The 24,270-nt window shown below is 44.1% G+C and overlaps 1 protein-coding gene across 2 annotated transcripts in view; it reads left to right on the top strand.

The window, feature by feature from the left end:
* pdcd6ip (programmed cell death 6 interacting protein) overlaps nt 1-23,671 on the top strand; it is a 29,329-nt gene extending 5,658 nt beyond the window's left edge. The window contains exons 2-18 of one of the 2 annotated variants that reach the window (XM_055876547.1): nt 3,711-3,765; nt 3,934-4,003; nt 9,886-10,013; nt 10,312-10,465; nt 10,559-10,659; nt 11,158-11,274; nt 13,080-13,302; nt 14,340-14,463; nt 19,229-19,406; nt 19,483-19,594; nt 19,724-19,893; nt 20,002-20,250; nt 20,382-20,516; nt 20,731-20,825; nt 21,038-21,155; nt 21,771-21,958; nt 22,130-23,671. In XM_055876547.1, the coding sequence (XP_055732522.1) occupies nt 3,711-3,765; nt 3,934-4,003; nt 9,886-10,013; nt 10,312-10,465; nt 10,559-10,659; nt 11,158-11,274; nt 13,080-13,302; nt 14,340-14,463; nt 19,229-19,406; nt 19,483-19,594; nt 19,724-19,893; nt 20,002-20,250; nt 20,382-20,516; nt 20,731-20,825; nt 21,038-21,155; nt 21,771-21,958; nt 22,130-22,355 (2,443 nt within the window). In that variant the 3' untranslated portion in view covers nt 22,356-23,671. Of the gene's footprint in view, nt 1-3,710; nt 3,766-3,933; nt 4,004-9,885; nt 10,014-10,311; nt 10,466-10,558; nt 10,660-11,142; nt 11,275-13,079; nt 13,303-14,339; nt 14,464-19,228; nt 19,407-19,482; nt 19,595-19,723; nt 19,894-20,001; nt 20,251-20,381; nt 20,517-20,730; nt 20,826-21,037; nt 21,156-21,770; nt 21,959-22,129 lie in introns of both variants that reach the window. The other variant, XM_055876546.1, reaches the window with a different exon arrangement.
* The last annotated feature ends 599 nt before the right edge of the window (nt 23,672-24,270 follow it).

The following is a 24,270-nucleotide window of genomic DNA, read 5'->3' as shown; positions in this document are numbered from 1 at the left end:
TTTTTGGTCAGTCTGTGTCTGTGTGTGTAAACTTTATTTAACTAGTCAAGTCAGTTAAGAACAAATTCTTATTTACAATGACGGCCCGGACGACGCTGGACCAAGTGTGCACCGCCCTATATTCATGTGATCCAGCCTGGATTCAAACCAGGGACTGTACTGACGCCTCTTGCATTGAGATGCAGTGCCTTAGACCGCTGCGTCCGTGTGTGTGTTAACTATTTAACTGTACCAGAATGTTCAAAAGGCCGCTCACATTTAAAATATCGGTTATCTGTATTGTTTTTTGGGGGCAAGGAAAATATTGGATATCGGCCAAAAATGTCATTGGTGCATCACTAATTGCAATACTTGTTAGTGTCGCGGCAAGGAAACAAAACACGAAGTGGATTTATCTTTATGGGGGAAAACGCCCTAATGTTGGAAACAAACAACATTATGTTGACATCCAGAGTCACATGTATTTATTTTCCAAGCTATAGCACACAATATTCTACTTACAGATGTTTTTTTAAAGGACCAAAGAGTTTGGACTGGTTCGTGTTTACATTTTTGCCATAGAAAAAATATTGTGATACTGGCATCGTCACAACCCTACAATGAAATAGAAATAGTTTTTTTTAAATCTAGCCTGCCTATCTATGGGTAACGGGTTGACGTGTTATACTCGACCTGCTCAGTTTTTCACCACAAAACACCAGAAAATGGCCAAAAGGTGCTTTAACACTATGATTTGACTATTAGATGGTCAATGTTTGTTTATATATATATATTTATTTTTTTAAGGAATAGTTTCACCATATTAAAACGAGAGTTACGTTCATGTAACAGGGTTGACCTTAAAATGAGGAACATGTTTATTTTACCTAAGAATGAATCACATTATTATTTATTTAATCTTCAGAATAAATAGGGCTTTACAATGATGGTGTAAACTTGGAGACTTTTTGGGGTTAACTGGTTAAAATCTTCCTAGAAGTAACAGAGGATGCTTTATTCATATAAAAAAAATCAGATTTATTGAATTTTCCATGTTGACCAAATTGAAGGAAACTTAATTTAATATAAAAGGCTTTTCAAATATTTGTGCAAAATTTCTACTTAAAATATCAAAAGGAGGTAAAAGGCACTAATATCGTGGAACGACCCACCGGGAATACCAACAGTAGTAAAAAGGGGATTCTCTCAGTCACAAGATTCTCTCTCTGTCTTGTCATTCCAGGAGAATGGAATATTCCATATCACAGAAGCATATAACTGAAGCATATTAACACAAGTGATAGTCACTCCACTCTCTGACTCACTGTCATATCTCTGAGCCAGTGCAGCTTTCCCAACACACTGTTGTTGGTAGGCCTGGGGGGTATACTGTATAACAGGGTATTTGGAACTACCACGGGATTTTTTAATAGTCTATACTGTTGAAACTATTTCATTTGGGGTTTTAAATTATTTAGTTTTTTACACATTTGAATATTTGTAGCTACTTTTTAAGTAAATTCCTGCACTTAACTTGTGCAATACATTAGAAGATAAAGAAGATTGCGCTCTTTATTTCACCTGTCACAATTTTTCATTATGAAGCTTAACAGTAGTCCCCTGTTACGTGGTGTTTGTTTACAAGCACACAAGGACGAAAGACTGGAGCCTTGTGAGTCACTCACAGCATGTGCCAGGTGATCTAGTTACAGTATAGAGTTCACAACTAAATGTTTTCCAACTAGGTATCTTATATCTATTAACTGTCTAAAATTTACTAAATGGTTTGCAGTTGTGTATTTGGTTTGTTCATTTAGTAGCTATCTAGCTAAGTGGTTAAATTATTCCAAAATCAAGCTCCGCTTGGAAATAGTAGAGAATCCCCTCCTGAATCAAGAGCCTTCCTGTCTAATACAGTGCATTCGGAAAGTATTCAGACCCCTTCACTCTTTCCACATTTTATTACGTTACACACTTATTATAAAGTGTAATAAAAAAATCCTTATTTATCTACACACACTGCCGCATAATGACAAAGCGAAGAAACGTTTTTTTATACATTTTTGCAAATGTATCAAATTAAATCAAGTATTCAGTAATCAGACTCTTTGCCAGGTCGCAGTTGTAAATGAGAACTTGTTCTCAGCTAGCCTACCTGGTTAGAGAAAGGTGAAATAAAAATATGAGACTCGAAATTGAGTTCAGGTGCATCCTGTTTCCATTGATCATCCTTCAGATGTTTCTACAACTTGATTGGAGTCCACCTGTGGTAAATTCAATTGATTGGACATGATTTGGAAAAGTGCACACCTGTCAATATAAGATCCCACAGTTCACAGTGCATGTCAGGGCAAAAACCAAGCCATGAGGTTGAAGGAATTGTCCATAGAGCTCTGAGACAGGGTTGTGTCAAGGCACAGATCTGGGACAGGGTACCAAAAAAAATATGCAGCATTGACGGTCCCCAAGAACACATTGGCCTCCATCATTCTTAAATGTAAGAAGTTTGGAACCACCAAGACTCTTCCTAGAGCTAACTGCCCGGCCAAACCGAGCAATCTGGGGAAAAAGGGCCTTGGTCATGGCGGTGACCAAGAACCCGATGATCACTCTCCACAAAGTTCCTCTGTGGAGATGGGAGAACCTTCCAGAAGGACAACCATCTCTGCAGCGCTTCACCAATCAGGCCTTTATGGTAGAGTGGCCAGACGGAAGCCACTCCTCAGTAAAAGGCACATGAAAGCCCGCTTGGAGTTTGTCAAAAGGCACCTAAAGACTCTCAGATCATGAGAAACAAGATTCTCTGGTATGATGAAACCAAGATTGAACTCTTTGGCCTGAATGCCAAATGTCACGTCTGGAGGAAACCTGGCACCATCCCTACGGTGAAGCATGGTGGTGGCAGTATCATGCTGTGGGGATGTTTTTCAGCGGCAGGGACCTGTATCGAGGGAAAGATGAACGGCGCAAAGTACAGAGAGATCCTTGATAACCTGCTCAGGACCTCAGACTGGGACGAAGGTTCACCTTCCAACAGGACAACGACCCTAAGCACACAGCCAAACAACGCAGGAGTGGCTTCAGGATAAGTCTCTGAATGGCCTGGCCAGAGCCCGGACTTGAACCCGATCAAACATCTCTGGAGAGACCTGAAAATAGCTGTGCAGCGACGCTCCCCATCCAACTTTGCAGATCATCTCAAGCTCTGTCGAGAAGAATGGGAGAAACTTCCCAAATACAGGTGTGCCAAGCTTGTAGCGTCATACCCAAGAAGACTAGAGGCTGCCAAAGGTTCTTACTGAGTATAAATAAAACAACCCTGAAATATCACATTTACATAAGCATTCAGCAGGTAGCCTAGTGGTTAGAGGCAGGTAGCCTAGTGGTTAGAGGCAGGTAGCCTAGTGGTTAGAGGCAGGTAGCCTAGTGGTTAGAGGCAGGTAGCCTAGTGGTTAGAGCGTTGGACTAGTAACCGAAAGTTTCCTAGATCGAATCCCTGAGCTGACAAGGTAAAAATCTGTCGTTCTGCCCCTGAACAAGGCAGTTAACCCACTGTTCCTAGGCCATCCATTGCAAATAATAATTTGTTCTTAACTGACTTGCCTAGGTAAATAAAGGTTAAATACAACATTCCAGAGTATCCTGGAATGGCACAAGGCAGATATGAGAATCTGGATTCCGCACAAGCGTAGTTGGTCAATAACAGTCAATAACATCTCTTTTTTCTGTAGGTATTATGATCAGCTGTGTGCCGTGGAGCCCAAGTTTCCCTTCTCTGAAAACCAGGTACATAAAACCTGTCATCCACTCAATACAAAATACACACTGTTGCTGAAAACAATAGAATACAGTATGTGTCTGCGTGGTACAGAGAATCACGTCACACATGAAACACTAATAAAAAATAAGATTTGTTTGATAATGTTGCTAATCTTTCTTTCTGTGTTCCTGCAGCTGTGTCTAACCTTCACATGGAAAGATGCCTTTGATAAGGGCTCACTGTTCGGGGGATCAGTCAAACTAGGTACGCTACACACACACATACGTGGCCTGCGGGCATGGTTGTTCCAGTAGGTGTAGGAGGCAGTAATATTGTATGATGTGTGTGCGCTCCTTGTCTTTTTCAACATATCAAGGTTTCCGTTACCCGGCTTTTGGCCGATCAAATAAATGAAAAGACGGTAAATTAAATCGTAGCCGGCCAAATAGTCCAGGGCTGCCTATCATAAACCCAGATTTCACGCTTCAGCACCATTCTCTCACTCATTACACTCTGCCTTACATGCATGCACCTGCTGCTGAAGAGAGAGGGGCTTTTGCCTGGGCTACTGTTAATTGCGAAGATGGAGACCTTTTTCATTTAAGTAAAATGAAAGTTAGAGAGTATGCCTACAAGGGGGAATGTCCTCCGTATGGACAAGTTTTATATTGTAGGTGACAAAGACGAGAGAAACGTTGGTGTGGCTAATGTGCAATTCGCTCATTGTTATTATTTTAGGCCTATTTAGTCATCTAAACCAGTTCTTTAAATATGCAAAACATGTTTTGTTTCATTCTGTTGAGTCATTTTTGTTGGCTAAATTCAGTTTGATTTGTCTTTTTTATTGTATGCTCTGTGTTTAGTTAGGTTATAAGTAGGCCGGTTGTAAAATGAATATTGTTCGCATATTGCTGTCATAGCCTGTTCAAAGCTTCTGTTTAAAAAGTGGTTTGTTTAATTCTGTTGAGCCATTTTCTTTAGCTAAATTAAGTTCCAACTGTAATGTTGTGTTTGCTGCAATATAATATCCTGCTTGTATTTTCCCTATAAACAATGGCTAGACTTAATTACTTTTGGTCTGGCTGTTATACTGCCGGCCTATGATATGAAGGCAGTGTGTACCGGCAGTCCAACTGACTTGCACTCCCTGAACTTGAGGCGAGGAAGAATGTTTTAGGCCTACCATAGTTACTCCTGTAATCTAACAATAATACTTATCTTTATAAAAAAATATTCTGATAGAAAATGTACGAATTAGCTGTACAGTTGTGGCCAAAAGTTTTGAGAATGACACAAATATTAATTTTCACAAAGTCTGCTGCCTCAGTGTCTTTAGATATTTTTGTCAGATGTTACTATAGAATACTGAAGTATAATTACAAGCATTTCATAAGTGTCAAAGGCTTTTATTGAAAATTACATAAAGTTGATGCAAAGAGTCAATATTTGCAGTGTTGACCCTTCTTTTTCAAGACCTCTGCAATCTGCCCTGGAATGCTGGCAATTAACTTCTGGGCCACATCCTGACTGATGGCAGCCCATTCTTGCATAATCAATGCTTGGAGTTTGTCAGAATTTGTGGGTTTTTGTTTGTCCACCCGCCTCTTGAAGATTGACCACAAGTTCTCAATGGGATTAAGGTCTGGGGAGTTTCCTGGCCATGGACTCAATGTTGATGTTTTGTTCCCCGAGCCACTTAGTTATCACTTTTGCCTTATGGCAAGGTGCTCCATCATGCTGGAAAAGGCATTGTTCGTCACCAAACTGTTCCTGGATGGTTGGGAGAAGTTGCTCTCGGAGGATGTGTTGGTACCATTCTTTATTCATGGCTATGTTCTTAGGCAACATTCTGAGTGAAACCACTCCCTTGGCTGAGAAGCAACCCCACACATGAATGGTCTCAGGATGCTTTACTGTTGGCATGACACAGGACTGATGGTCGCGCTCACCTTGTCTTCTCCGGACAAGCTTTTTTCTGGATGCCCCAAACAATCGGAAAGGGGATTCACCAGAGAAAATTACTTTACCCCAGTCCTCAGCAGTCCAATTCCTGTACCTTTTGCAGAGTATCAGTCTGTCCCTGATGTTCCTGGAAAGAAGTGGCTTCTTTGCTGCCCTTCTTGACACCAGGCCATCCTCCAAAAGTCTTCAGAGGAAGAACAATGATTCCAAGCATCACCCTCATTTTGAAGCTTCCAGTCTGTTATTCAAACTCAATCAGCATGACAGAGTGATCTCTAGCCTTGTCCTCGTCAACACTCACACCTGTGTTAACAAGAGAATCACTGACATGATGTCAGCTGGTCCTTTTGTGGCAGAGCTGAATTGCAGTGGAAATGTTTTGGGGGGATTCTGTTCATTTGCATGGCAAAGAGGGACTTTGCAATGAATTGCAATTCATCTGATCACTCTTCATAACATTCTGGAGTATATGCAAATTGCCATCATACAAACTGAGGCAGCAAACTTTGTAAAAATTAATATTTGTGTGATTCTCAAAACATTTGGCCACAACTGTATAGCAGACGCAGTAGCCTATCTGACAAGGATAAAGAAATGCATGTCCTGTCATATCATTCCCCCAGCATATCTCCATCTCTCTCTCTCTCTGGGGCTAGGCCTAAGCTTTTCTTTCTTTTATATTTATGGTGTCGGATGAGATGGCAGCCATTTTACGGGCTCCTAACCAATTGTGCTATCGTGTGTGTTTTTTCACGTTATTTGTTACTTATTTTGTACATAATGTTTCTGCCACCGTCTCTTATGACCAAAAAAAGCTTCTGGATATCAAGACAGTGATTATTCACCTCGTACTGGACGAAGATTTTTTTCTTTAATGTGTCTACATGCGAAGGATTTACTTCAGACACCAGACAAGGCTCAAATTCCCGTCATTTGCATGAAGAAGAGACAGAGATTTCGAGGACGTAGGTCGGTGTGCCTTGTAATGATCCGACGGCGAGTGTGTAGTCCGCCTCTACCATCAGTCCTATTAGCCAACGTTGGATAATAAACTGGATGAGCTCCGATCAAGACTATCCTACCAACGGGACATTAACTGTAATATCTTATGTTTCACTGAGTCGTGGCTGAAAGAAGGACATGCATAACATACAGCTGGCTGAGTTTTCCGTGTATCGGCAAGACGGAACATCTGCCTCCGGTAAGACAAGGGGTGGCGGTCTGTGTCTATTTGTAAATAACTGCTGGTGCACTAAATTAATATTAAGGAAGTCTTAAGGTTTTGCTCACTTGAGGTAGAGTATCTCATGATAAGCTGTAGACCACACTATTTACCAAGAGAGTTTTCATCTATATTTTTCGTAGCTGTCAATTTACCACCACAAACCAATGCTGGCACTAAAACGGTCCACCTCTAAAATCCTCAAATTTCATTGCGGTGGCGATTGTTTTGGCTTTCAGTCGGATCTGCACAGTTGAAACACCTCGGCCGTCTGCTCTCTGTGTGTTGACCCAGTCTTCAAGCTGTATGGTTGGGGTTGGGGTATGTACTGTACATACCCCAACCAGAGGCCATGGATTACAGGCAACATCCACACTATTTAAAGGGTAGAGATTCCGCTTTCAAGGAGTGGGACTCTAACCCGGACATTTATAAGAAAGCCCGCTATGCCCCACCACCAACCATAAGACATGCAAAGCGTCAATACAGGACTAAGATTGAATTGTACTACACTGGCTCCAACGCTTGTCGGATGTGGCAATGCTTGCAAACTATTACGGACTACAAAGGGAAGCACAGCCGCGAGCTGCCCAGTGACACAAGCCTACCAGACGAGCTAAATGACTTCTATGCCCGCTTCAAGGCAAGCAACACTAAAGCATGCATTAGAGCACCAGCGGTTCCGGGAGACTGTGTGGTCACGCGTTCCGTAGCCGATGTAAGACCTTTAAACAGGTCAACATTCACAAGGCTGCAGGGCAAGACGGATTACCAGGAAGTGTACTCCCGAGCATGCGCTGACCAACTGGCAAGTGTCTTCACTGACATTTTCAACCTGTCCCTGATGGAGTCTGTAATACCAACATGTTTCAAGCAGATCACCATAGTCCCTGTGCCTAAGAACACCCAGGTAACTTCCCTGAATGACTACCAACCCGTAGCACTCAAGTCTGTAGCCATGAAGTGCTTTGAAAGGCTGGTCACAGCTCACATCAACACCATTATCCCAGAAACCCTAGACCCACTCCAATTTGCATATGGCCCCAACAGATCCACAGAAGACGCAATCTCTATTGCGCTCCACACTGCCCTTTCCCACTTGGACAAAAGGAACACCTACGTGAGAATGCTATTCATTGACTACAGCTCAGTGTTCAACACCATAGTGCCCTCAAAGCTCATCAATAAGCTAAGGACCCTGGGACTAGACACCTCCCTCTGCAACTGGATCCTGGACTTCCTGACAGGCCGCTCCCAGGTAGTAAGGGTAGGTAACAACACATCTGCCACGCTGATCCTTAACACGGGGGCCCCTCAGGGGTGCGTGCTCAGTCCCCTCCTGTACTCCCTGTTCACCAATGACTGCATGGCCAAGCACGACTCCAACACCATCATTAAGTTTGCTGATGACACAACAGTGGTAGGCCTGATCACCGACAATGATGACACAGCCTATAGGAAGAATGTCAGAGACCTGGCAGTCTGGTGCCAGCATAACAACCTCTCCCTCAATGTGATCAAGAAAAGGAGATGATCATGGTCTACAGGAAAAGGAGCATGCCCATTCTCATCGACGGGACTCTAGTGGAGCAGGTTGAGAGCTTCATGTTCCTTGGTGTCTACATCACCAATGTGGAGAGAGTCGTGAAGAGGGCATGACAATGCCTATTCTCCCTCAGGAAAAGATTTGGCATGGGTCCTCAGATCCTCAAAATGTTCTACAGCTGCACCATTGAGAGCATCCTGACTGGTTGCATCACCGCCTGATATGGCAACTGCTCGGTCTCCATCCGCAAGGCCCTACAGAGGGTAGTGCGTACGGCCCAGTACATCTCTGGGGCCATGCTTCCTGCCATCCATGACCTCTATACCAGGTGGTGTCAGAGGAAGGCTCTAAAATTGTCAGACTCCAGCCACCCTAGTCATAAACTCTTCTCTACTACCGCATGTCAAGCGGTGCAGGAGTGCCAGGTCTAGGTCCAAAAGGCTTCTTAACAGCTTCTACCCCTAAGCCATAAAACTCCTGAACAGCTAATCAAATGGCTACCCGGACTATTTGCATTGACCCCACACCCATTTTTTACGCTGCTGCTACACTCTGTTTATTATCTATGCATAGTCACTTTACCTCTACCTACATGTACATATTACCTCGACTAACCTTGATTCTGTACCAGTACCCCTTTTTATATAGCCTCGCTACTGTTATTTTATTGTTGCTCTTTAAAAAATGTTTAAAAAAAACATTTTACATTTTATTTTTTATTTATATTTTACTACAGTTTATTTTAGTAAATCATTTCACACTTTTTTTTTTTTTCTTTTTTTTTCTGATTGTTAAGGGCTTGTAAGTAAGCATTTCACTGTAAGGTCTATTCAGTGCATGTGACAAATCAAATTTGATTTGTTCTTTTTAAATATTAATTTCATACAGTAGATGCCTATAGGCCTATGCATGCAATTCCCTGATGCATTTAGTGATAAATCTCTGACAGCTGAACCGTAAGGTGGACAATTGATATTTGAGGAAAGTTAAAACCAATAAAACAGACTATAAAGTTCTGCATATGCTAAACATCGAAACACAAGGGATAGTGTTTTTGTAGTTTGTTGAAAGGCTGGATTTAAGGACACGTAAGTGTGGCTCATTTGGCCAATATCCCTTGTTTATTGATTGCGCTGGCTGCGTGGATGGATGCCCTAATGGGTTACTTTCCCAATGCATATGGATGACCAGTACAGTTCTCAAATGTCAGATAAATGTCAAATCTTTCAGGTCACTTGTCCGGTGCCAAATGTTCCTCATGGAAACCCTGCAACATACCTAAATTATTACCTGTCTATGGCATGTGTAGAGCTGGGCTGGCGTGTCTTATCTCACAGTGAGAGGTGAATCTCTGTAACCCTATTGTAACCCCATCAGCCTGGTGTGTGTGTGTGTGTGTGTGTGTGCGCGTTTTAGCCCTGGCCAGTCTGGGCTATGAGAAGACATGTGTGTTGTTCAATGGAGCAGCGTTGGCAAGTCAGATCGCTTCAGAACAAAACCTGGACAGCGATGAAGGACTGAAGGCCGCAGCCAAATACTACCAGGTACTACTACAGTAATGCTACAATACTACAAGGTTCTATAGTAACACTACTATTTATACCACATCTAATTACTACAGTACTACGAATACTACAGCCAAATACTACCAAATTCTATAGTAATACTGATATTACTACCAGGTATTACTACAGTACTGCTAATGATATTACAGCCAATGACTACCTTTTTTATAATAATTCTTAAATTCTACATAGTAATAATATAACCAATACCCCCCCCCCTTTTCTGTCTTTCCATCTCTCTCTGTCATACACTCTCTCCCTCCTCCACTCCCTCCAGTTGGCGAGTGGAGCATTTGGTCACATTAAGGACACAGTGCTGTCCGCTCTGAACAGAGAGCCTACAATGGACATCTCTCCTGAGACCGTAGGAACCCTCAGTCTCATCATGCTGGCTCAGGCACAGGAAGTCTTCTTTCTCAAGGCTACTTCAGGTACACACATACGTCACACACACACACACATGCTATGCACACACATTACCCGTGTGTGTGCATAAATCAAGTAACCATGGTATCGCCCTACAGATAAGATGAAGGATGCCATCATCGCTAAACTGGCCAATCAGGCGGCAGATTTCTACAGCGACGCCTTCAAGCAGTGTCAGTACAAAGAGAACCTGCCCAAGGTGTGTGTGTGTGTGAGGATAACCCTCAGGGTGTGGAACTTTCCCCATTTCTCTCGTTCTTATTGGTCTCTCACTACCTAATAATGAGCTTCTGAAATTATGTGTTTGAAATCTGACTGACCTGTCTTACTACTAAAAGACGCTCACAGACACACACACGGTCTGGGGTGGGAATACATGGGCTGGACTTTGCAGACACACACCCACTACTTTGTAATAAAGTTTGGGTGAATGTTGCAGAAAGGTTAATCACTTACTCATTGCCTGTCCTGTTCTGTTCTCTCCCGTTATCCTCCGCTCTCTGCATCCCTCGTGGTGGTGTGTGTGCATGTGTTCCTGATTTGGCTTCTGTGACGTGAAACTCGTTCGTGATTTGCTCTTGGCGGTGTTCTTTGGTTTTCCTTTTGTTTGCGTGTATGTGTTTTGGTTTGCCCCGTGTGCGTGCGTGTGCGCACTGCTCTGTGGTTGCTTCTCCCTGGTCAGTGTATTTATTTCCAGGAGGTGTTGCCGGTGCTTGCAGCTAAACACTGCATCATGCAGGCCAACGCTGAGCTACACCAGTCTATCCTCGCCAAGCAGAAGAAACACTTTGGGGAGGAGATCGCTCGCTTGCAGGTACACACACACAGCGCAACTCTAACCCAGTGGTTCTTACAGTGTAGCCAACCTGAAAATGTAGTGATTTTCTTATGACCAAATACAGTGGCAAGAAAAAGTATATGAACCTTTAAAATTACCTGGATTTCTGCATAAATTGGTCATCAAATTTGATCTGATCTTCATCTAAGTCACAACAATAGACAAACAGTGTGCTTAAACTAAAAACACACAAATTATTGTATTTTGTCTATATTGAATACATAATTTAAAAATTCACAGTGTAGGTTGGGAAAAGTATGTGAACCCCTAGGCTAATGACTTCTCCAAAAGCTAATTGGAGTCAGGTGTCAACTAACCTTGGAGTTAAAGCAATGAAACGAGATTGGAGATTTTGGTTAGAGCTATCCTGCCCCATTTTATTTTATAAACACGCACAAAATTTGAGTTTGCTATTCACAAGAAGCATTGCCTGATGTGAACCATGCCTCGAACAAAAGAGATGTCAGAAGACCTAAGATTAAGAATGGTTGCCTTGCATAAAGCTGGAAAGGGTTACAAAGGTATCTCTAAAAGTCAGTACATGGTAAGACCAATTTTCTATAAATGGAGGAAGTTTAGCACTGTTGCTACTCTCCCTAGGAATGGCCGTCCTGCAAAGATGACTGCAAGAGCACTCAATGAGGTTAATCATAGTGTCAGCTAAAGACTTACAGAAATCTCTGGAACATGCTAACATCTCTGTTGACGAGTACGATACGTAAAACACTAAACAAGAATGGTGTTCATAGGAGGACACCACGGAAGAAGCCATTGCTGTCCCAAAAAAACATTGCTGCACGTCTGAAGTTTGCAAAAAAGCACCTGGATGTTCCACAGCGCCACTGGCAAAATATTCTGTGGACAGATGAAACTAAAGGAACACACAACACTGTGTGGACAAAAAAAAGGCACAGCACACCAACATCAAACCTCATCTCAACTGTAAAGTATGGTGGAGGGAGCATCATGGTTTGGGCTGCTTAGCTGCCTCAGGGCCTGACAGCTTGCTATCATCGTCGGGAAAATGAATTCCCAAGTTTATCAAGACATTTTGCATGAGAATGTAAGGCTATCTGTCTGCCAATAGAAGCTCAACAGAAGTTGGGTGACGCAACAGGACAACAACCCGAAAGACAGAAGTAAATCAACAACAGAATGGCTTGAACAGAAGAAAATACACCTTCTGGAGTGGCCCAGTCAGTCCTGACCTCAACCCGTCTGAGATGCTGTGGCATGACATCAAGTGAGCGGTTCACACCAGACACCCCAAGAATATTGTGGAACTGAAACCGTTTTGTAAAGAGGAATGGTCCAAAATTCCTCCCGTTGTGCAGTTCTGATCCCCAACTAAAGAAAACGTTTGGTTTTCCTCCTGCCAAAGGAGGGTCAACCTGTTATTAAATCCAAGGGTTCACATGCTTTTTCCAACCTGCACTGTGAATGTTTACACGGTGTGTTCAATAAAGACATGAACAGTTATAATTGTTTGTGTTATTAGTTTAAGCAGACTGTTTGTCTATTGTTATGACTTGGGTGAAGATCAGATTTTATGAATAATTTATGCAGAAATTCAGGTCATTCTAAAGGGTTCACCTACTTTTTCTTCCCACTGTAAACACAACCACTCAACCAAAGTCTTCATACTTTGTTTACTCTTCTCTATTCTCTCGTTCTCTCCATCCCTCAGCAAACTAATTAGTGAAGAGTCTAGCCCTGCTTTATGATTGACAGCGCGAAGGATCCGACTATCATTCACTCCTCTATTCTCTCCTTCCCTGCAGCATGCTACAGAGCTGGTGAAGACGGTAGCGTCTCGCTATGATGAGTACGTCAGTGTGAAAGACCTTAGTGATAAGATCAGCCGTGCTCTGACTGCCGCTAAGAAGGACAATGACTTCATCTACCACGACCGCGTCCCCGAGGTCAAAGACCTGGAACACATCGGCAAGGCAGCGCTGGTCAAGGCTACCGCCATCACACCTCCGCTCAGCGCCAAGTTCACTGGTGAGAGACCGAGTACACACACAACCGCTCAGCGCCAAGTTCACTGGTGAGAGACCGAGTACACACACAACCGCTCAGCGCCAAGTTCACTGGTGAGAGACCGAGTACACACACAACCGCTCAGCGCCAAGTTCACTGGTGAGAGACCGAGTACACACACAACCGCTCAGCGCCAAGTTCACTGGTGAGAGACCGAGTACACACACAACCGCTCAGCGCCAAGTTCACTGGTGAGAGACCGAGTACACACACAACCGCTCAGCGCCAAGTTCACTGGTGAGAGACCGAGTACACACACAACCGCTCAGCGCCAAGTTCACTGGTGAGAGACCGAGTACACACACAACCGCTCAGCGCCAAGTTCACTGGTGAGAGACCGAGTACACACACAACCGCTCAGCGCCAAGTTCACTGGTGAGAGACCGAGTACACACACAACCGCTCAGCGCCAAGTTCACTGGTGAGAGACCGAGTACACACACAACCGCTCAGCGCCAAGTTCACTGGTGAGAGACCGAGTACACACACAACCGCTCAGCGCCAAGTTCACTGGTGAGAGACCGAGTACACACACAACCGCTCAGCGCCAAGTTCACTGGTGAGAGACCGAGTACACACACAACCGCTCAGCGCCAAGTTCACTGGTGAGAGACCGAGTACACACACAACCGCTCAGCGCCAAGTTCACTGGTGAGAGACCGAGTACACACACAACCGCTCAGCGCCAAGTTCACTGGTGAGAGACCGAGTACACACACAACCGCTCAGCGCCAAGTTCACTGGTGAGAGACCGAGTACACACACAATCGCTCAGCGCCAAGTTCACTGGTGAGAGACCGAGTACACACACAACCGCTCAGCGCCAAGTTCACTGGTGAGAGACCGAGTACACACACAACCGCTCAGCGCCAAGTTCACTGGTGAGAGACCGAGTACACACACAACCACTCAGCGGGAGCACACGTTTGCTTTTTGTGTAGATGTCTAAAAGTGTTTGTAAATGTGTGGGTTAGTTTCTGATGTGTGTGTCTGTATAGACTTGTTTGAGAAGATGGTGCCCATGGCTGTGCAGCAGAGTATGAGTCTGTACAGCCAGAGGAAGGCTGAGACCGTCAACAGACTGGTAGGAACTATGAGGGAAGCTACTAACCTCTGCAACGGGTATGGATGTTACTTTGATCATTTAACAATTGAATTGTTTTTTTGTCTACTGTATTAATTTCAGTACATTACATTATCAATACAGTCAACAGCACCCGGTTACGTCATCATACACTGAGTGGACAAAACATTAAGAACACCTTCCTAATATTTTTTTTATTTAACCAGGTAGGCAAGTTGAGAACAAGTTCTCCTTTACAACTGCGACCTGGCCAAGATAAAGCAAAGCAGTTCGACACATACAACAACACAGAGTTACACATGGAGTAAAACAAACATACAGTCAATAATACAGTAGAAAAATAAGTCTTTATACAATGTGAGCAAATGAGGTGAGATAAGGGAAGTAAAGGCAAAAAAAATGCCATGGTGGTGAAGTAAATACAATACAGCAAGTAAAACACTTGAATGGTAGATTTGCAGTGGAAGAATGTGCAAAGTAGAGATAGAAATAATGGGGTGCAAAGGAGCAAAATAAATAAATACAGTAGGGGGAGAGGTAGTTGTTTGGGCTAAATTATAGATGGGCTATGTACAGGTGCAGTAATCTGTGAGCTGCTCTGACAGCTGGTGCTTAACCTTTCACGAGCCTCTACCCCGGGTCCGGGAGCCCCCCCCCCCCCCCCCCCCCCCCCCCCACTGATTAGCATCGCTAGCATAGCGTCACAATTAAATAGTAGCATCTAAATATCATTAAATCACAAGTCCAAGACACCTAATGAAAGATACAGATCTTGTGAATAAAGCCACCATTTCAGATTTTTAAAATGTTTTACAGGGAAGACACAATATGTAAATCTATTAGCTAAACACGTTAGCAAAAGACACCATTTTTCTTTGTCCACCATTTTTTCTCTCCACCAGTAGCTATCACCAATTCGGCTAAACTAAGATATTGATAGCCACTAACCAAGAAAAAACGTCATCAGATGACAGTCTGATAACATATTTATGGTATAGGATAGGTTTTGTTAGAAATATGTGCATATTTCAGGTATAAATCATAGTTTGCCACTGCAGCCACCATCACAATTCTCACCAAAGCGACTAGAATTACTACAGAGAGCAACTTGTATTACCAATTTACTCATCATAAAACATTTCTTAAAAATACACAGCACATAGCAATGGAAAGACACAGATCTTGTGAATTCAGACATTTCAGATTTTTTAAGTGTTTTACTGCGAAAACACAATAAATCGTTATATTAGCATACCACATATGCAAACGTTACCCGAGCACTGATTCAAGCCAAAGAGAGCGATATCGTTATCATCGCCAAAATATATTAATTTTTTCACTAACCTTCTCAGAATTCTTCAGATGACACTCCTGTAACATCATATTACAACATACATATAGAGTTTGTTCGAAAATGTGCATATTTAGCCACCAAAATCATGGTTAGACAATGACAAAAGTAGCCCAGCTGGTCAGAAAATGTCGTGCACCATATTAGACAGTGATCTAGTCTTATACATAAATACTCATAAACTTGACTAAAAAATATAGGGTGGACAGCGATTTGATAGACAATTTAATTCTTAATACAATCGCGGAATTACATTTTTTAAATTATCCTTACTTTTCAATACAGGTTGCGCCAAGCAAAGCTACACCTAACAAAATGGCGGAACGTGCGTTTAACATTTTTCTACAGAACAACGATTTATCATCTTAAATATTTCTTACTATGAGGTGATCTTCCATCAGAATCTTGGGCAATGTATCCTTTCTTGGGTCTAATCTTCTTTTGGTCGAAATATGTCCTCTTGTCTGTCGAAATGCCCACTAACGTTCGACCGGGACCCCGAAACGTGCCCGGCGCTTCAAAGTGCACAACAAAGCAATGCCTCAAAATCGCACTAAACGGATATAAATTGCTATAAAACGGTTCAAATTAACTACCTTATGATGCTGTTAACACCTATAACGAGTAAAAATATGACCGGAGAGATATTACTGGCTAAACTAAAGCTTGGAAGGAGGCGAGTCGGATGTCCTTCGCGCGCCACGCGCAGGCAGCCAAAGGAAGTTACTTCTGGTATTTGGTGTTTTATAGAGGCACTGATTGCGCAATCGACTCCATTCAAAGCGTCATCACTTACTGACACCCAGGGGAAGACGTAAGCAGTGTCTGTTTCTCCATAGCATTTACAGTGACCTTTAAACTGACTCCAGATCAGTGGCCAAGATGTTTGAAATCTGACTCCCTATCATGAAAAGTGCTGTAGATTGAGTTCTGTTTCACTCAGAGACAAAATTCCAACGGCTATAGAAACTAGAGAGTGTTTTCTATCCAATAATTATAATAATATGCGTATTGTACGAGCAAGAATTGAGTAGGAAGCCGTTTAATGTGTAGAGCAAATTATGCTAATGCGAAACAGCACCCCCTATAGTTGCAAGAAGTTAAAGCTAGTGAGGGAGATAAGTGTCTCCAGTTTCAGAGATTTTTGTAGTTCGTTCCGGTCATTGGCTGCAGAGAACTGGAAGGAGACGCGGCCAAAGGAAGAATTGGTTTTGGGGGTAACCAGAGAGATATACCTGCTGGAGAGTGTGCTACAGGTGGGTGCTGCTATGGTGACCAGCGAGCTGAGATAAGGGGGGACTTTACCTAGCAGGGTCTTGTAGATGACCTGGAGCCAGTGGGTTTGGCGACGAGTATGAAGCGAGGGCCAGCCAACGAGAGCGTACAGGTCGCAGTGGTGGGTCGTATATGGGGCTTTGGTGACAAAACGGATGGCACTGTGATAGACTGCATCCAATTTATTGAGTAGGGTATTGGAGGCTATTTTGTAAATGACATCGCCGAAGTCGAGGATCGGTAGGATGGTCAGTTTTACAAGGGTATGTTTGGCAGCATGAGTGAAGGATGCTTTGTTGCGAAATAGGAAGCCAATTCTAGATTTAATTTTGGATTGGAGATGCTTAATGTGAGTTTGAAAGATGAGTTTACAGTCTAACCAGACACCTAGGTATTTGTAGTTGTCCACATATTCTAAGTCAGAACCGTCCAGAGTAGTGATGCTGGACGGGTGGGCAGGTGCAGGCAGCGATCGGTTGAAGAGCATGCATTTAGTTTTACTTGCATTTAAGAGCAGTTGGAGGCCACGGAAGGAGAGTTGTATGGCATTGAAGCTCGTCTGGAGGTTAGTTAACACAGTGTCCAAAGAGGGGCCATAAGTATACAGAATGGTATCGTCTGCGTAGAGGTGGATCAGAGACTCACCAGCAGCAAGAGCGACATCATTGATGTATACAGAGAAGAGAGTCGGTCCAAGAATTGAACCCTGTGGCACCCCCGTAGAGACTGCCAGAGGCCCGGACAACAGGCCCTCCGATTTGACACACTGGACTCTGTTGGTGAACCAGGTGAGGCGATCATTTGAGAAACCAAGGCTATCGAGTCTGCCGATGAGGATGTGGTGATCGACAGAGTCGAAAGCCTTGGCCAGGTCAATGAATATGGCTGCACAGTATTGTTTCTTATCGATGGCGGTTATGATATCGTTTAGGACCTTAAGCGTGGCTGAGGTGCACCCATGACCAGCTCTGAAACCAGATTGCATAGTGGAGAAGGTATGGTGGGATTCAAAATGGTCAGTAATCTGTTTGTTGACTTGGCTTTTGAAGACCTTAGAAAGGCAGGGTAGAATAGAATAGGTCTGTAGCAGTTTGGGTCAAGAGTGTCCCCCCCTTTGAAGAGGGGGTTGACCGCAGCTGCTTTCCAATCTTTAGGGATCTCAGACGATATGAAAGAGAGGTTGAACAGGCTAGTAATAGGTGTTGCAACAATTTCAGCAGATCATTTTAGAAAGAAAGGGTCCAGATTGTCTAGCCCAGCTGATTTGTAGGGGTCCAGATTTTGCAGCTCTTTCAGAACATCAGCTGACTGGATTTGGGAGAAGGAGAAATGGGGAAGGCTTGGGCGAGTTGCTGTGGGGGGGGTGCAGTGCTGTTGACCGGGGTATGGGTAGCCAGGTGGAAAGCATGGCCAGCCGTAGAAAAATGCTTATTGAAATTCTCAATTATAGTGGATTTATCGGTGGTGACAGTGTTTCCTGTCCTCAGTGCAGTGGGCAGCTGGGAGGAGGTGTTCTTATTCTCCATGGACTTTACAGTGTCCCAGAACTTTTTTGAGTTTGTGTTGCAGGAAGCAAATTTCTGCTTGAGAAAGCTAGCCTTGAGTTGCACCCCCCCCCCCCTTTGCCCTCAGAACAGCTTCAATTCATCAGGGCATGGACTCTACAAGGTGTCGAAAGCATTCCACAGGGATGCTGGTCCATGTTGACTCCAATGCTTCTCACAGATGTGTCAAGTTGGCTGGATGTCCTTTCGGTGGTGGACCATTCTTGATACACACAGGGAACTGTTGAGCGTGAAAAACCCAGCAGTGTTGCAGTTCTTGACACAAACCGGTGCGCCTGGTACCTACTACTATACCCCGTTCAAAGGCACTTAAATATTTTGTGTTGCCCATTCACCCTCTGAATGGCACACATACACAATCCATGTCTTAATTGTCTCGGCTTAAAACTCCTTCTTTAATCTGTCTCCTCCCCTTCATCTACACTGATTGAAGTGGATTTAACATCAACAAGGGATCATAGCTTTCACCTGGTCAGTCTGTCATGGAAATAGCAGGTGTTCTTAATGTTTTGTACACTGTGTACGTCGTATTTATTGGTGGTGAATTGTGTTAATAACTAAACAGTGTGTTGGCATGTCTATATTGATCATGTATTGATAATTTAACAACAGTGTCCTGGCATCTCTGAACCTGCCTGCGGCTCTGGAGGACCTGTCTGGAGATTCTATCCCACAATCCATTATTGAAAAGGCCCATGCCATCGTCCAGCAGGGGGGGCTACAGAGCATAGAGCAACTGATCAGAGACCTGCCGGAACTACTGACACGCAACAGAGAGATCCTGGATGAGGTGTGTGTGTACACACACACACACACACACACACGCGTTCGTATACCCATGATGTGTAATGTGTGTGTGTTTGTAGTCTCTGAAGATGCTGGATGATGAGGAGTCGACAGACAGCGAGCTGAGATCCAAGTTCAGCCAACGCTGGAACAGAACTCCCTCTGGAGACCTCTACAAACCACTCAGAGCGGGTACACACACACACACCTACTCATGCCTACACACACATCCAAAAACAAACATACTGATATGTGTGGTGTTGTGTACTACCTTGGAATCAAATTATATTTATTTCTGCTTCTCTGCCTCCCTCGGTCCAGAGGGTGGTAACTTCCGTAGTGTGTTGGACAAGGCAGTGCAGGCTGACCAGGTGGTCAGGGAGCGTTATAATGCACACTGTGAGATGATCGCTCTCCTCTGTAAACCTGAGGCTGAACTCACCGCTGCCATACCTTCAGCCAACCCTGCTAAGACATTGCAGGGCAGCGAGGTGAGGGATTTTGTGTGTGTGTGTGTGTGTGTGTGTGTGTGTGTGTGTGTGTGTGTGTGTGTGTGTGTGTGTGTGTGTGTTCTAACTATGTATTCTCTCTCCCTCTAGGTTGTGAGTGTGTTGCGTTCCCAGCTGTCCCAGCTAGAGGAGGTGAAGAGAGAGAGGGAGGTGCTGGAGACGGAGATTAAGGGTGTGACCTTTGACATGTCCTCCAGCTTCCTGACGGCTCTGGCTCAGGACGGGGCCATCAATGAGGAGTCACTGTCAATGAGCCAGCTGGACCAATCATACGGCAGCTACAGCCAGAGGGTTCAAGCCAGCCTCCGCTCTCAGGAAGAGCTGTTGGGCAACGTGCAGGTAGGCTACAAACACACACTCGCCTAAACACCCCTATACACAATTTCAACAAATACTTTTTTCAGATGGCGAGAAATGTTACTTTATCGATTCTTTCCTTCCATCTCCAACTGTTGATTGTCTCCCCCCAGGCATCTCACCAGGAGTTCTCCAGTCTGAAGCAGTCCAACTCGGAGGCTAATGATCGTGAGGAGGTGTTGAAGAAGCTGGCCTCGGCCCACGACAGCTACGTTGAGATCACCAGCAACCTCAGAGAGGGCACCAAGGTAACTGTCGCCTAGGGAACGGCAGGAAGGGTTGTTTCTAGGGAATGGGTGGGTTGTCCAGGGAAAAGGAGGGCTGTTTCTAAGACGGTGTCACTCAACAATACACATTTTTGTTCTAACCCCGGAAAAACAACCGGTTGAACTTGACAAGGGCTTGATGATTGGATGACTTTGGTTGTCTCTGTCTGACCAATCACCTTCTCGCTCTCTGTAGTTCTACAATGACCTCACAGAGATCCTGCTGAAGTTCCAGAACAAGTGCAGTGACATCGTCTTCGCCCGCAAGACAGAACGGGATGAACTGCTGAAGTATGTGGTGGTGATGTCGTCTCAATAACGATGCTGCAGTTATGAATATTTGTAATAATCACTGTATTGTGTTATTAGTGAAATGTCATTGATTATGTTTTTATGTGATTGGTGATTTATGTGAACTAGAAGTGACCATGACGAGCAACTGATGTTGGGGTTGCCTTGGTGACCACTGACTGACATTGCTGTTATTGTGGTTACCCACCCAGGGATTTGCAGCAGAGCATCGCCAGGGAGCCCAGTGCCCCGTCCTTCTCTGTCCCTGCCTACCAGACTAACCCCACCCCCACCGCCACTGGACCAACCCCCGCACCAAGGACTGTCTTCGTAAGTAGCCAATCACAGCTGGGGGGCTCCTCCCTCCAGCCCAATCAGAAGGCAGCTCTGTGCCAATGATGATTCAATTAAACTTGCCCGGTTCACTGGGTGGGCGAAATTTGCATCGGGTGAAAGCGATTGCATTCGTTTGTAACCGAGCCGTCTCCCGCTTGCGAGTTGTGTGCCCCTTTCAAAGCCGATGGCGAAGTTGGCTCAACAGAGTGACGTATGTGAAGCACGTGGAGTATTGACTTAATGCTAAAGTGTTTGCTCTTGATAAAATAAACATATGTGCTTTATCTTACCAAGGAAAACTAGTTTGAAAATTCAAACATATATTGTATGTTTCTCAACGATGCACAATGCTGCCTTGTTGACAATGACTGTTTGATTTGAGCAGCTTCACCTGGTCTTGACGGGCCATAGCCCGGTTCAGCCTGACGAACTCCCTCAATCACGACAGAGACATGACCGTAATATTGTGACGTTGTAAAAATATCCCTTTTCAAGCAATCAATGAAATGTTTGTTAACCCCTTTACATCAGCAGTTGTCACAAGGTTTACTATTTATCTGTTTTGACTGATTTTTATTGACCTCTGATCTTTCCCTCTTCCGTTTCCAGCAGCCTCAGCAGCCCCAGGCGAAGGCCCAGCCTCCCGAGCGGCCCCCTCCCCCTGCCTTCCCCCCCCAGGCCGCCTCCGCACCAGGCAACCCTCCCAGTAACCAGCCTCAACCAGTAAACCCCCCACCCATGGCCCCTCCCTCACAGGCCCAGGGACCACCTTACCCCACATATCAGGGATACCCCGGGTGAGTCAATCAAATCAATCAATATCCTTATTGTCCTAGTTGGTAGGCTGTGTGCGTTGCACAACTGTAGTCCGTCTGTTGTTGGTCTCACTTCTGTTAACTCTCTCTCTTCTAACTATCCCTGTCTTCTCATTTTCATACACACTAACCTCTCTTTCTCTGTATCTCCAGGTATGCCTACCAGATGCCTATGGGTTATAACCCGTATGCAGCGTACGGCCAGTACAACATGCCCCCCACTATGCAGCCTAACATGCAGCCCTACGTCCCCTATCAGCAGGCCCCAGCACCCGGACAAGGGGGCTACCCTGGGGTCCCCCCCACACAGCAGCACCCCTACACCTACCAACAGCAGCCCCAACAACCACCACCACAGCCATACTACCCACAACAATAACTACTCTATCACTACTCTCCTCCATTCCTCTCCTCTGCTATCCCTACTCCGACCGACAGTGGAAACCATGCTACTACGCCCAGCAATAACTCCTCAATCGCTCTCTCTCTCTCTCTCCCTTCTTCCTCTCCCTTACTTACGTTTCACTTCTAGCACTCCACCTTTGCTCCCTCCCTCCTCTACCATTTCTCCCTCCCTCCTCTACCTTCTATCCCTCCCTCTACCTTTTCTCCCTCCCTCCCTCCTCTACCATTTCTCTCTCTCTCTCCCTCCTCTATCCTCTCTCCCTCCTCTACCCTCTCTCTCCCTCCTCTACCCTCTCTCTCTCTCTCTCCCTCCTCTACCCTCTCTCCCTCTCTCTCTCGCTCTTCTTCCATCCCTCCATTTACACTTACTCCCTCTACATTCTCATCTACCAACCAGCTCCTCTGTTATTTTTTTTATATTATTTTTCTAATTATTGCGTTAATTCTTTAAGTCCTAACTTTTCTTCCTGATCTACCTGACTTCCTGGTATGGGCCTAGGTCAAAAATATACAGGTTAGGATAAGAGGATTCTAATATTCTATAAGTCTTTGCATAAATGCAGAAGAATTCTAAACAATGGGACTAGCAATGCGAGCGAAAATGACTGGAAGTGAATTTTAGCAGTACAGAAAGTTTGCCATCAAGTGGAAAAGGAACACAATTGTAGTGAATTTCAGCTAACTAGTCAGCAAACACATAGCATAACTGTTTTACTGTCATTCTATTCATTTAAATGTGTTTCTAGTTATCTACAGACCCTTTATTTTTCAGACCAATTGTCACATTTTCAATGCTAATCCTGTAGAATCAGCAGTGGCACTGGTCCAATTAATTTGTTTATTTTCTAATGCTGCCGCATGGAATTATTGATTATTGCGTTGTCCTAAACTGTATATATCCGGCCTAGATATAGAACACTAGAGGAGCGGCATGTCATTCTTGGATGAGCGGGGCGTGGCCTATATAGGCATGATTCCTTATTTGGGAGCGAGTGGGAGGGTCACATTCAATGTCACTGAATGAAGAACCTGAGGACCCAGAGTTGTATTCAGTAGGGAGAAAACATTTAGAAATGGAATAAAATGGGGATTTACAGCTTGAACTTGTGCAATAAGAAGCAATTCTTCCTTGTCTGTTTTCAAACCGTTTTGCTACTGAATACGACCCAGCTACGATCACTCAGCTTAACGCCTGGCGCTTCTATAACAACTATATCATATTTTTGTAATGTATAATACTTATGTAATAATCCAATAAAAATGGCCTGTCGGTTTTTCTAATTTATATAAGGACTGTTGGAGATGCACTCTGTCTCTGTCTCCCTCTCAATTATCACTCCTCTCTATTATCACTCCCCTCTCCATCACTCCTCTCCCCTCTCTCTGTGGGAATGTGTCTTTCTGTTTTACAATCAGAGTAAAGCTGTAAATGGCTGTAGATGTTTTTCTGGGATAAAGGTTATTATATATAAAGACTGTGGTTAACCCAATGACACAGCGTTTTTCTTTGGTTCTAATGTGATTAAAACACCTCTGTATACCAGACACCTGTGTGTGTGTCTCTGAGTATTTTACTTTCTGATGAACATATTCTTTGGTCTTCAGCACCCTAGACATATACCATTTTATACATCTTTGCCCAGTCTGCTAAAAGCTACGATGCAATATTCTACATTATGTTGCTGTAGTTAAAGGTAGTAGCCAAGAGAGGGCAGGCATTTTTATTTTATTTAACTTGGCAAGTCAGCTAAGAACAGATTCTTATTTACAATGACGGCCTACCAAAAGGCCTCCTACGGGGCCTGGGATTAAAAATTACAAATAAATACAATATATAGGAGACAACACTACATAAAGAGACCAAAGACAACAACATAGCAAGGCAGCAA

The sequence above is a fragment of the Salvelinus fontinalis genome, chromosome 22 (assembly GCF_029448725.1).
Source record: "Salvelinus fontinalis isolate EN_2023a chromosome 22, ASM2944872v1, whole genome shotgun sequence".
NCBI lineage: Eukaryota > Metazoa > Chordata > Actinopteri > Salmoniformes > Salmonidae > Salvelinus > Salvelinus fontinalis.
The sequence above is the reverse complement of the archived record's forward strand: the minus strand, read 5'-3'. Positions and strand labels throughout refer to the sequence as shown.